The sequence below is a fragment of the Sceloporus occidentalis genome, unplaced genomic scaffold (genome assembly GCF_023333645.1).
Source record: "Sceloporus occidentalis isolate IW3139 unplaced genomic scaffold, rSceOcc1.0.p SCAF_21, whole genome shotgun sequence".
Taxonomy (NCBI): domain Eukaryota; kingdom Metazoa; phylum Chordata; class Lepidosauria; order Squamata; family Phrynosomatidae; genus Sceloporus; species Sceloporus occidentalis.
Window position 1 is genome coordinate 8,491,938 of NW_028317001.1, and position 13,065 is coordinate 8,505,002.

The window sequence follows — 13,065 nt, forward strand, 5'->3', positions numbered from 1 at the left end:
CTTGCCCGAAAAAACTTTTTTACTGTATTGTGTTATGAAAGTTTTAAATTTTCTTGCTGTTTAATAGGATTTTTAAAGGTTGATTAATGTTTTTATAATTGGGAGAAGGGTTGGGGGTTTGGAATTTTAATTGTATTTCTTAAATTGTATGTTATTTTATTACTGTAATCCTCTTTGATTCCATTGAGGAAAAAGTAGAATAATAATAATAATAATAACTTCTCTTCAAGGGGGTCAAAATCCCTTTCAGTATGCTCCCAGAACTGGGGAGGATGTTTCTGGGGCTGTGGGTCTCTCTGTTGGTCCTCCTCTGCAGGGTTGTTGTGAAGGAAAAGGTAAGTATGTGAGGGGGTGCCCAATCTGGATCCTGTGGGTCTCTAAGCCTAGTTCCCAGGTTGACAGGGGATTGCCAGAGTTTTGATGTCCCTCCGTCTCCCTCCTCTTGGCTTTGGCCAAGAGGATTTTGGCTCTTCTCTCTCCCCCCCCCAGAGCCCCCTCCCTCAGGACTCCAGAGAAAACTCCCCTCCCCAAAGAAAAATTCCATTGAATCCTATCCTGTGCGATGCTTTCTATTTGGCACAAAACTCTTCCCGAAATGAGGCATCAGAAGAGAGGGTCTCTCCTCGGCCCCACTTTCCACAAGGGAGGGGGCTCCTCAAAGACCTTTTTACCTTTGGATCCCCCTCCCCTCCATGGCCATGCCTCTCTCCAAGGGTCCCACCGGCCTTCATTTATCATAACAACTCCCCTAGTACCCTGGACCCAAGGAATCCCCCAAGGAGGGGGCAGGGAAGGAAAGAGGGAGAGGAGGCCTTGCAGGACCCCTGCCTTTCTTTGGGGAGAGAAGAGGGGCTTCTCCCCTCCAGCCATTCTTCTGAATGAACAAGGACTCTCCCCACTTCCCTCCCTCCCTCAGAACAGACTGTGAGGGCAGAAATGGCTTCTGGGGCTGAGACTGTGCAGGCGCATATAGCCCCAAAGGCCCCTCCTCAGCATGCACAGGGATTGCCAGGTCCTAGATGCTGCTGCTTATTCCGCTGGCGGCCTTTGTGGCAAAGGAAGGTATGTGCCGGGGTTCAGTGGCCTCCCCTTCCTTCCCTCCTTTCTTCCTTTGAGGAGAATGCAATGGAGCCCAAGGTGCAGAGCTGGACTCAGGAGGGAAAGGCAGGAAAGGAAGGCTCTGCTTTGGAAATATAGCTCTCTCTGTGTATCCTGTATGTTTGTGTCTCTGTGTCTGTGCTGTTCTTATGGCTGGGAATGGAGTTGAGAACTGAGGAGAGTAGAAAGGGTCAGTTTTGGGCAAATTCAGAAATTCTGTGCATCAAAGTCCAGTGTGTTGAAACAGTAAAGAACTTTATTGAGAACACATAGAAATTCAGTGATTAAGCCAGAACTGACCACTCCAATCCAAACAATACATTAAAACCCCTAAAACCAAAAACATGACCCTCTTCCAAACCTAGCCCCCACCTCCAATTCCCACAGTCTCTGCCCCACAGGTAACAAGGCCCCCTTTTGCCATTCCCAAAAACTAGCCCTTTCTCTTAATGCCGGCCTCCAACTTTCTTAAGCCAAAATCCCACACATTGCAAAAGCTATAATTCCCATAACTATTCTAACCAGCTGCAACAAATCCCAACCTCCCATCTACCTAACCTATACCACAACCCACAATCCCCAACCAAATTGACAACGCAAAGCAATTATCTATAGTATTGGCAATTAAAACCTAAACTTAACAAAATCCAACTTGAAAACATAGAGACATATTGACAGACAACTTTTACAATTAAGATCACAAGGGCCTTTTCTTTGCACTGCTGGATTGAAAATATATTTTTTGGATTCGTTATTGACAAATATAATGTTAGGATTTGTGTGGCTTCTCTCCTCTGTGGACTCTCTGATGTGCCACTAGGTGTGACATCTGAGAAAAACCTTTCCCACAATGCTGGCATTTGTATGGCTTCTCTCCTGTGTGGACTCTCTGATGTTTCACTAGGTCTGACTTCTCAGAAAAACATTTCCCACAACGCTGGCATTTGTATGGCTTCTCTCCTGTGTGGACTCTCTGATGTTTCACTACGTGTGACTTACAAGAAAAACATTTCCCACAACGCTGGCATTTGTATGGCTTCTCTCCTGTGTGGATTCTCTGATGTATCATTAGGATTGACTTCTGAGAAAAACATTTCCCACAACGCTGGCATTTGTATGGCTTCTCTCCTGTGTGGACTCTCTGATGTTTCACTACGTGTGACTTACAAGAAAAACATTTCCCACAACGCTGGCATTTGTATGGCTTCTCTCCTGTGTGGATTCTCTGATGTATCATTAGGATTGACTTCTGAGAAAAACATTTCCCACAACGCTGGCATTTGTATGGCTTCTCTCCTGTGTGGACTCTCTGATGTATCATTAGGATTGACTTCTGAGAAAAACCTTTCCCACAACGCTGGCATTTGTATGGCTTCTCTCCTCTGTGGACTCTCTGATGTTTCACTAGGTTTGACTTCTGAGAAAAACATTTCCCACAATGCTGGCATTTGTATGGCTTCTCTCCTGTGTGGACTCTCTGATGTATCATTAGGATTGACTTCCGAGAAAAACATTTCCCACAACGCTGGCATTTGTATGGCTTCTCTCCTGTGTGGACTCTCTGATGTATCATTAGGATTGACTTCTGAGAAAAACATTTCCCACAACGCTGGCATTTGTATGGCTTCTCTCCTGTGTGGACTCTCTGATGTATCATTAGGATTGACTTCCGAGAAAAACATTTCCCACAACGCTGGCATTTGTATGGCTTCTCTCCTCTGTGGACTCTCTGATGTATCATTAGGATTGACTTCTGAGAAAAACCTTTCCCACAATGCTGGCATTTGTATGGCTTCTCTCCTGTGTGGACTCTCTGATGCATGACTAGGATTGACTTGTAAGCAAAATGTTTCCCACAATGCTGGCATTTTTGTGACCTCTTTCCTGTGTGGACTCTCTCATGACTCAAATGTTTTTCTGTAAAGAACGACAATTACAGATGAGACTGAAAATCAGACTTAACAGAGGAGGGTGTTACCACATGATTTAGCCCTCATTAATCCCTCCTTCTTAGAGATTAAATTAATAAAGTTGCTGTGAGTAACCTAATCATGACCCTGATGCTTATGCCCCTAAATCCATTGAACAGTTGCATTCTTACTCCTAGGAGCTAGCAAAGAAGAGACCATATGGGAACTGCCTTGAGGGAATCAGTAGAAGAAGATAGTCAAAGGACTGTTGAAAAAAAATATTCAATTAAACATGTGCAAAAATACTTTGCTTGACAGGTGGCATCATATCCTGTGAGACGGCCAGTGAATGCTGAGTCAGAGCCCAAGGCATGATGCAAGCTAAGTGCAGAGGATGCTTCATGCTGTTTGGCACCAGGAGAGGACTCACAACCAATACAGTATGCAGCTCACATGAGGATTGGAGTGGATTGGATTGGAGTTGTGTGTACAAGGGATGGTGAAGATGATGGAAGTCGGAGAGGAGAGCTTGCAAATATTGGTATTATTTTGCAACTCAAGATAGAGAAGCTCCAAGGATTTCGATGAAATCGACTGTGTTTGTGACTTATTTTTAAGTGTGAAAAGTGGTCATTGCATTGCCAATGCCTATATCTGGATATTTGCGTCCGTACTCTGCTATGATATTTTTGAGCTGTATTTGGTGCATCACCCTCAGATTGTAGTGTACATTGGCTTGTGAACGCAATCAAAATTCAGAGCCAACAAGAATCTGAGAGGCGGTGAGCTAATGCCTTTTGTCTGATATATTTGCATCAAACACCCATTGCATTCAGTTTGTTTCACACCATTCTTCCCCCACAAAGGAAATATTCTAAAGTGATATAAACCTTTCTGAACCCACAGTTTCTGCTCCCAAGCAGAAACCAATTTCAGTATAAATATCAGCCCCGACTTGCTGTTCTTCGGTGTCAGTCCAGTTACAGATAGACACTCTATTTGTTTTCATGGCTAAACACCTCAATGCACTCACCAACCCCAATTGTCATGGGAACTACTGATCTCTCCTTATTTCAAATCCTCAACAATTGGAATAAAGATCTGGATAGATAACGTATCATCATTATCAAAGCCTTACATCTATTCACCACACCCACCTTTGTTACCTAGTTCTTGTGTGTGTGCGTGAACACTTATATGTATGTGTCTGTGTGTTTTGCTTTCCCCCTAAATAAAACACAAACACCAAATCCCACTGAAGATCTGTTTGATTCAGGAACTGCTATAGATTGGCTGAGTCCAGAGGTCACTATTGCCCCAGTAAAACTATTTCTTTCTATTGAGCTAAGTACCAAACTCCCCTAAAAGCATAGCAGTTGCATCCCACAACATTCCAGAATTGGCAGTTTAGGATTGGATATTTAGAAACCTTACAAAGTGGAGACAATAGTGCTTCACTAAAACTAGAAATTCCAAGATTCCTCAGGAAGTTGTTATGACAATTAAATTATGTGTGAAAAGGAACTAGGAATGGTAGTAGAGCACAAGTTGAACATATGTCAACAGTGTTATGCAGCAGCTAAAAAGGCCAATGTGATCCTAGGCTGTATCAATAGGAGTATAGTGTCAAGATCAAGGGAAGTAATTGTGCCACTCTATTCTGTTTTGGTCAGGGCTCACTTGCAATAATCATGTGTCCAGTTCTGGGACGACAATTCAAACAGATGTTGAGAAGCTGGAGCATGTCCAGAGGAGGGAAACCAAAATGGTGAATGGTCTGGAAACCATGTTCTCTGAGGAACGACTTAGGGAGCTGGGCATGTTTAGCTTGGAGAAGAGAAGGTTAAGAGTGGATATGACAGCCCTGTTCAAATATTTGAAGAGATGTCATATTCAGGATGGAGCAGGCTTGCTTTCTGCTACTCCAGAGAAAAGGACATGGAACAATGGATGCAAGCCACAGGGACAAGAGATTCCACTTAAACTTTAGGAGGAACTTCCTGAGAGTAAGAGCTCTTCAACAGTGGAATATACTCCCTCAGAGTTTGCTGGAGTCTCTTTCTTTGGAGGTCTTTAAACAGAGGCTGGATGGCCATCTCTTGGGGGGGTGCTTTGAATGTCTATTCCTGCATGGCAGAAGATTGAACCGGATGGTCCTTGTGGTCTATTTCAACTCTTTGATTATATCATTCTAAAGCAGAATCATAGCGCTCTGACAGTAAATTATGAAAGGGCCCTCAGTCTTAACAGGAAGGGCAATGGATTCAGGTTCCTTACCCACAGAGGCCACATTCTCGTAATTCTCCATCATCACATTACTGTACATAAGTTTCTGCTTCTTCGTCAACATTTTCCATTCCTCTTCGGTGAAATATACCGCCACATCCGCAAAGGTCACCTGCAACAGAAAATAGCCCTCATCCAGAGAGTGACTGAACAAAAGGGGAGGAAAGCACATGGTGCATTGCAAATATTATTTGATCACTTTAGAATTCAGTCCAGGAAATAAACTTTAAATTCTGCAAGCCAGAAAAAAGCTGCAGCCTTTGAGATCCAGTTTGTCTCGAATCCTATCAATATAATATACAATATAATAAAGAATATAATTTAGGCCATTTCTGGAACATTATTGATTGATTAGGATACTGAGTATCCCAACATGTATAGTACATTTAGTCACCAATGAATTATAGTGCATTTAGCCATATCTCACCTAATTTCAGAGGTATATTTCATTGTTAAAAACAGTTCTGGGGAGTGCTCTGGGTCTGAGAGCCACTGGGCCCACCCTCAATTTAGGCCTAGACATATTCTCCCATATCCCCCAGCATTTCACAGATGGGGAAAGCAAGACACATGTGGCTAAGCAACACCAGAAGGTGGTCAAGATGGCCAAAGTTGTATGATAAAGATCACACAAGCGAGGAAGGGTACCGCAGTTTGCTTTTGCCTCCGTCTCCTGGCAAGGGCAAGACCCTGCTTCCTCCTCTCCTCCCTTCTCCCCTCTTTTGAGTGGAAGGAATGAACACTCTTTTGAACTTGGAACAAATTTTTCAGCAACTGAACTGACCTGAGGAGAATGGGGAAAGTGGGAGGAGGAGAGAGAAATAGGACATTTTCTAAGCCCCTGAAAAAATGAGGTGACAGAGGATTACCCAGGACTCTTTCTGCCAAACTGGGACAGTATGTTCTCCGCTTGCTTTCATGAGCCGGACCAGACATAGATGAAACTAATAGTAAGGATGGCAGCTTACCAAAGAGCTGTTGTACCTCAGGAGCCTCTTTCTGTTGGAGCCCGACTCCCTCTGCTTGGCCTCTGTTTCGGCCATCAGGTGGGCAGGGGTCCTGGTGGCCCTGCACTTGGGTCACTTCTAGCAAGAGAGGCCCAAAGCCGTGTACAAGGAGGCCAAGATGAAGGTCCTGAGAAAAGGGACCAGGATTAGGATTGACTTGGCAAGAAACCCGGCAGCAGTCAAAGACACAAAGCACAGCATCCTGCTGGTGACATACGCAGGTGACAAATGCCTCCTTTGGCCCAATGCAGAGGTGGGCATACCCTTCCTCCCTCTGCACCAAACAAAGCCCCCTGGACCTAGCATAGATTTACTTCAGCTCCCCTACTCAACAGATACTCCATGCCTTATTAGAGTGGGGGGGGGGGATTAGGGGATGGGGAATTAGAGAGGCCCCTGGTTATGTCCCCATAGATAGATGTGAAATCAGTGCATCATAAATAAATAAACCATCTGCTGAAACCTGCAGAGGTCCCCAGTGCTTTTCCCCAGCATCAGCCCCTTTCAGAAGAAGGCTGCATGCACACTATAGAAATAAGGCACTTTGAGACCGCTTTAACTGCTCAGTGCTATGGAATCCTGGGATTTTACCTTTAGGACACTTAGCCTTCTCTGCCAGAGAGTTCTCATGCCACAACAAACTACAAATCCCAGGATTCCATAGAATGGAGCCAGGAGTTTCAAACTGGATTATTTCTGCAGTGCAGATAGATCCTGAGTCGATTGTAAAAGGATAGAAGCACCCATGTCTTGTTTTTATCCTCCTAATAATGGTTTTCCTTTAAAAAATTAAGTAGTTTGTTTTAGTCTAGAATCCTTATTTTTGTTGTTTGTTTTATGTTTCATTCTTGGTAATATGAGTTATTCTGATCTGTCTCCTTCCTTCTTCCCTGAAAATCTATTAATAAGGAAACTGGGGAGACTTTTAAAACCTCCCAAAGGAGCCACTTTTGGCCTTGTTTGGGGGACTAGCCTCCTCTTAGAAGCCAAAACCCAATGTTTGTGAAGAAGAAGAAGAAGAAGAAGGCTTGTATTAAAACTCTCCTCCCCATTTCTGATCCCTTTTGAACCCCATGTTCCCCAGAAGGAGCAGAGCTGTGTAATAAGAAAACCCTCTCAGAAAAGACACACAAGAGACACACAAAGAGACACACTTCCTTCCTTTTGGCCCAAGGAACGTGGCCTCCTTCTGACTCTGGAGCCTCAGGAGAGAAAGAGAGGCCTCTGTTCAACTGAGGCCTCAGAGAAGGTTCCAGAACATTATTCCCCACAGTCACAAGCAGAACAAAATGGCCACCTCTGGCTCAGCACTTGGAGGCCTCAGTGCAGTAGTGAAACCTACCACTTCCAGGCCTTGTCCCTCTGCTCCCTCTCCCCTCTCTCTCTGCCTCCTCCCTCCCTCCCTCCCTCACTCTTCCGCGCACAGTGCTAAATAGAGAGGCAGAAGCTCCTCCCCTTCTTCAGTCTGGCCAATGAGGGCAAAGGAGCTGGAAGGCCCCGCCCCCTGCCCCACCCTCACAGGCTCCTCCTGCAGTTAATATGGAAGAAGGCAGGAGGGACTGAGGGACCCTGGAGCCCCAGCCACACTGGCGGCCATTTTGTGTTCTGGCAGCCATTTTGTGTGCTGTTTGTGACTATGGAGTATGTTCTAGAACCTTCTCTGAGTCCTCAGTTGAACATGCATAAACACACACAGATACACACACACACACACACACACAGAGACATACAGACACACATATACACACATTATATATATATATACATATATACACACACACACACACACACACAGAGAGACATACAGACACACATATACACACATTATATATATATATATATACACACACACACACACACACAGACATATATACACATACATATACTGTATATATACATACGTGTCACAACAAACTACAATTCCCAGGATTCCCTGATTTGACAAGGGAATTGCCTCCATGCTTCCAGATCACAGCCCCAGAGAAAGAGTCTCTACAGTATATCAGCATTGCCAATTTAAGTCCACTTTTTCAGCTGCATTTGAATTTAATAATGATAATAATAATGGTGATGATGATGATGATGATGATAGATAGATAGATAGATAGATAGATAGATAGATAGATAGATCGTGTAGCACCTTTGAGACTCACTAAAAGAAAAGTTGGCAGCATGAGCTTTCCTAGACTTAAGCGTACTTCCTCAGATGTATGGGAATTGTAGTTTATTGTGGCACCAGAGCTCTTTCTCACAAAACTACAATTCCCAGGGTTCCCTAGCACTGAGCCACGGCAGCTAAAGTGGTCTTGAACTGGATTATTTCTGCAGTGTGTCTTGGAACCAACTCAGGCTGCATCTTCACTCCAGAGACAATCCAGTTTCATACCGTTTTAACTGCCATGGCCCAGTGCTATGAAGTCCCGGTAATTGTAGTTTGTTATCATACCAGAGTTTGCTGAGAGAGAAGGTTCAATGTCTCACAGAACTAGAATTCCCAGGATTCCATAGCACCGAGCCTGGGCAATTAAAGGGGTGTCAAACTGGATTATTTCTGCAGTGTGGTTGCAGCTGAACACGTTTCTATTTTGCATAAATCTTCCTGGCCCCCCTTCATGTCCAAATAAGTATCTTAAAGGTATTAGAAGGACTGAAAGATTCTTTGTTTGGTCCAATGGTAATTTTGAGAGTTGAAATAAGTTACAATTATTTTTATTCAATTAGGTTTACATTTATTTACTAAAGACCCACCATATTAATAAAAATATATATAAATCCTATTATTATTATTATTATTATTATTATTAACATTACGGGAACTTTCAAGGGATTTTGACTGAATATTCCGTGTAATATGGGGTGGATTCCATGGATTTTGGTAAAACATGCCGGGAAATAAGTTCAAGGCTTCTTACCAACACTGGTCCTGCCCTGCAGTAAGGCCACTCCAATCCCTCTCAACCGAGGACTACAACTCCCAAGTCTTCTTTCTTTCTTTCTTTCTTTCTTTCTTTCTTTATTACTTTCCTTCTTCCTTCCTTCCTTCTTTTCTCCCAAGCTGCCTTGTGTTAGTGCTGTTACTGCTCTTGTTGTCATTGTGTGCTTCTAAGTTGTTTCTGACTTATGGTGACCCTAAGGGAAGTCCATTGAAGGCTTTTCTTGGCAAGATTTCTCCAGAAGTGGTTTAGTAAGTGCCTCCCTCTGAGGCTGAGAGAGTGTGACTTCTTGCCTAAGGTCACTCAGTGGATTTCCGTGGCCAAGAGGGCATTCGGACCCTGGGCTCCAGGGTCATAGTCTAATGGTCCAGCCACTAAATCACACTGGCTCTTTCTTGAGGCTTTGTAGTTTTTTGTGGAGTGGCTCTAAGTCATTGCCGACTTCTGGGGAGCCTTCCCTGGGGTTTTCTTGGCAAGAGTTGTTCAGAGGAGGTTTGCCATTGCCTTCCTCTGAGGCTGAGAGAGTGTGACTTCTTGCCCAAGGGACCCAGCTGGTTTCATGGAGCAGTGGGGCACTGGACCCTGGCCTCCAGAGTTTTAACCCAACACTCAAACCATTGCACCACACTGCCCCCCGTTCCCATGTACAACCTGAGAAATAATAGCAGACTTTTTTCTGTTCTTCATGTGTGTCTTCAAGTCTAATCCAATTTATGGCGACCCTAAAGCAAACTTATCATGGGGTTTCCTTGGCAGGTTTATTCAGCGAGGGGATGCCATTGCCATCCTCTGAGGCTGAGAGAGTGTGACTTGCCAAGGGTCACCTAAGTCCAAAACACACTGCAGCAATAATCCAATCTGAGATTGCTTTAACTGCCCTGGCTCAGTGCTAGGGTATTGTGGGAGATGTAGTTTTGTGAGACATTGAGCCTTCTCTGTCAGAGGGCTCTGGTGCCACAATAAACTCCAGTTCCCAGGATTCCCTAGCACTGGGCCAGGGCAGTTAAAGCACTCTCAAACTGGACTATTACTTCCATGTGTTTTGGACCTTACTTGGCTGCAAACTGTCCATAGCCTGCAATGCATCTCCTAATTCTGTTGGCAGTCCCTCCCTCCCAACACTTTCTCATTTCCTCCCAAAACCAGCACAAAGCTGGCAGATGGAAAGAGGTTTTAAAGCAGCATTTAAATCTGCCATATTTGTTTTTAAAAGACTAAATGTCCCAAATGCTATTATCAGTTTTGTAGCTATTATTACAGAAAGACGCAGAGTGCAAACTCCTCAAGTACCTTTATTTTCTGGAGTGAGATGCGTTTTTGCAACTGACTCTCTGTGATGATCTCCGGTGGTCCAAGCAGCCAAACTGCGGCCCTGTAATAATAATAATAATAATAATAATAATAATAATAATAATAATAATAGATTTATACCCCTCTCTTCAGCCAAAAGGCTATCAGAGTGGCTTACAAATTGTTAATTAGACATTTAGACATTATGGCTCTTAGCCCAGCAGACCCTTAAATTCCTTAAATCACGCTACCATCATCCAGTGAATCATAAAAGGATTTCCCTTAACCTTCACTGGGACCAGTTAAGGAACCTTATTTCTCCTTCTTTACTGATTTTCCCAAGCATCAACCGATCCAAGACACGTGTAAAAGGAGCTTCGAGTAGTAGATACTCCAAGGAGATGTTTATTATAAATAACAAAATATAACTAAAATGTAAGTCCTACAAGATATTAAGAATCTTGCAGGTACAATATTTGTAAGTATATAATATTCAGTTCATACAAGCTATTAAAATAATAAATAGACCTAAGCGTCCAATTCTGAGACTAACTTCCAAGATCCGCTCTTTAACTCTCTCTCTCGATCTCCAACCGACACAATTCCCCCAACTGTCTCTTGGTCTCTCAGGCCTTATATCTCCTTCTCACGGAAGCTTCCAGAAGAACCTTTATCTTGCGCTCTGATTGGTCAAGAGAGCCTTCTGTAGCAGTGATGTCATTCTGCATTTGCATAAACCTCCCTTTTCTACCTGAAGAAGACCTCCATTGACTGGAGCCCAGTCCTTACACTTTAACAAGGCAAGGCTTGCACCTATTTCCCAATGTTGCTCTTGGTGTCTGCCTCCCAGTTGTTTCCAGGTCTTATGGTGACCTTATGGGAGTCTCTGAAGGGGTTTTCTTGGCAAGTTCCTTCAGAGTGGGTTTCCATGGCCATTCTCTGAGGCTTAGAGAGTGCGACTTGCCCAAGGCTTCGGTTGTTTTGGAAGCCTTTTTGCTTTCTCTTCTAGAAGGCAGCTTAGGTGTTGCTTCTTGCTCTGAAGAAGGAGAGGAACATTATGGCATCCAAAAGGCTAACATTCTCTGGAGTTATGTCTGATAATATGAATATATAGAATTGAAATACCTGTTCATTTATTAAAAGGTTTATAGTGCACCCCTTATCATAGACTCTCATAGATATGTCTCTTAATAGCAGTTAACCAAATTAAACAGTATATAAAACAAAAACATGAAACAAGCTGGACAAGGCAACTGTTACATGGATTTGTAATTGGTTGACTGGCCAAACCCAAAGGATATTCAACAGTGGCTCCTTTTCATCCTGGAGAGAAGTGACCAGTGGGGTGTCCAGTGGGGCTCTGTCCTGGGCCCAGTACTATTCAACATCTTTATCAAGGAATTGGATGACAGAATTGGGGGCATACTTATCAAATTTGCAGATGAAACCAAATTACGAGGAGTAGCTAATACCCCAGAAGACAGGATCAAAATTCAAAATGTTCTGAATAGACTAGAAAGCTGGGCTAAAGCTAACAAAATGAAATTCGACACGGAGAAATGTTTGGTATTGCACTTAGGGTGGAAAAATGAAATGCAGAGATATAGGATGAGGTACACCTGGCTGAATGAAAATACTTATGAAATGGATCTAGGGGTCCCAGTAGACCACAAGTTGAACATGAGTCAACAGTGTGATGAGGCAGCTAAAAAGGCCAATGCGATTTTAGGCTGCATCAATAGAAGTATAGTGTCTAGATCAAGGGAAGTAATAGTGCCACTCTATTCAGCTTTGGTCAGGCCCCACCTGGAATATTGTGTCCAGTTCTGGGCGCCACAATTCAAAAAGGACAATGAGAAACTGGAGCGTGTCCAAAGGAGGGCAACTAAAATGGTGAAGGATCTGGAATCCATGCCCTATGAGGGAGTGGGAATGTTTATCCTGGAGAAGAGAAGGTGATATGAGAGCCCTGTTTAAATATTTGAAGGGTTGTCATATTGAGGACAGACTAAGCTTGTTTTCTGCTGCTCCAGAGACTAGGACGCTGAACAATGGATGAAATCTACAGGAAAAGAGATTCCAGCTCAACATTAGGAGGAATTTCCTGACAGTGAGGGCTGTTCGACATTGGGACACACTCCTTCCTCGGAGTGCAGTGATCCTTGGAGGTCTTTAAAGAGAGGCTGGATGGCCATCTGTCGGGGATGCTTTGATTGAGAGTTCCTGCATGGCAGAATGGGGTTGGACTGGATGGCCCTTGTAGTCGCTTCCAACTCTATGATTCTATGATTCTAAGTGAACATGAAACATGTAATAAGAAAGTAATGCTATGTAATGAGAGGAAACGGTATGAATACAAAGAACAATTACAATACACAAATCAGCTTCAATTTATCTAGTCTGAATAACATACTGATGTCATGCAGAATAACATCTAAACAATGATAATGTAAAAACTAATTTCAGTTTATTACTATGAATAACCTACTAATGTAAGTAATACAGAATGACTGTATATAAACAAGGGCAATTGTGAGTACA

The 13,065-nt window shown here is 43.3% G+C and overlaps 1 protein-coding gene across 1 annotated transcript in view; it reads right to left on the reverse strand.

The window, feature by feature from the left end:
• Positions 1–13,065, reverse strand: part of LOC149301541 (uncharacterized) — a 193,894-nt gene that overhangs the window by 108,521 nt on the left and 72,308 nt on the right. Inside the window, exon 11 of the mRNA XM_089484310.1 lies at positions 1,909–2,862. Coding sequence (XP_089340436.1) covers positions 1,909–2,862 — 954 coding nt within the window. The remainder of the gene's footprint in view (positions 1–1,908; positions 2,863–13,065) is intronic.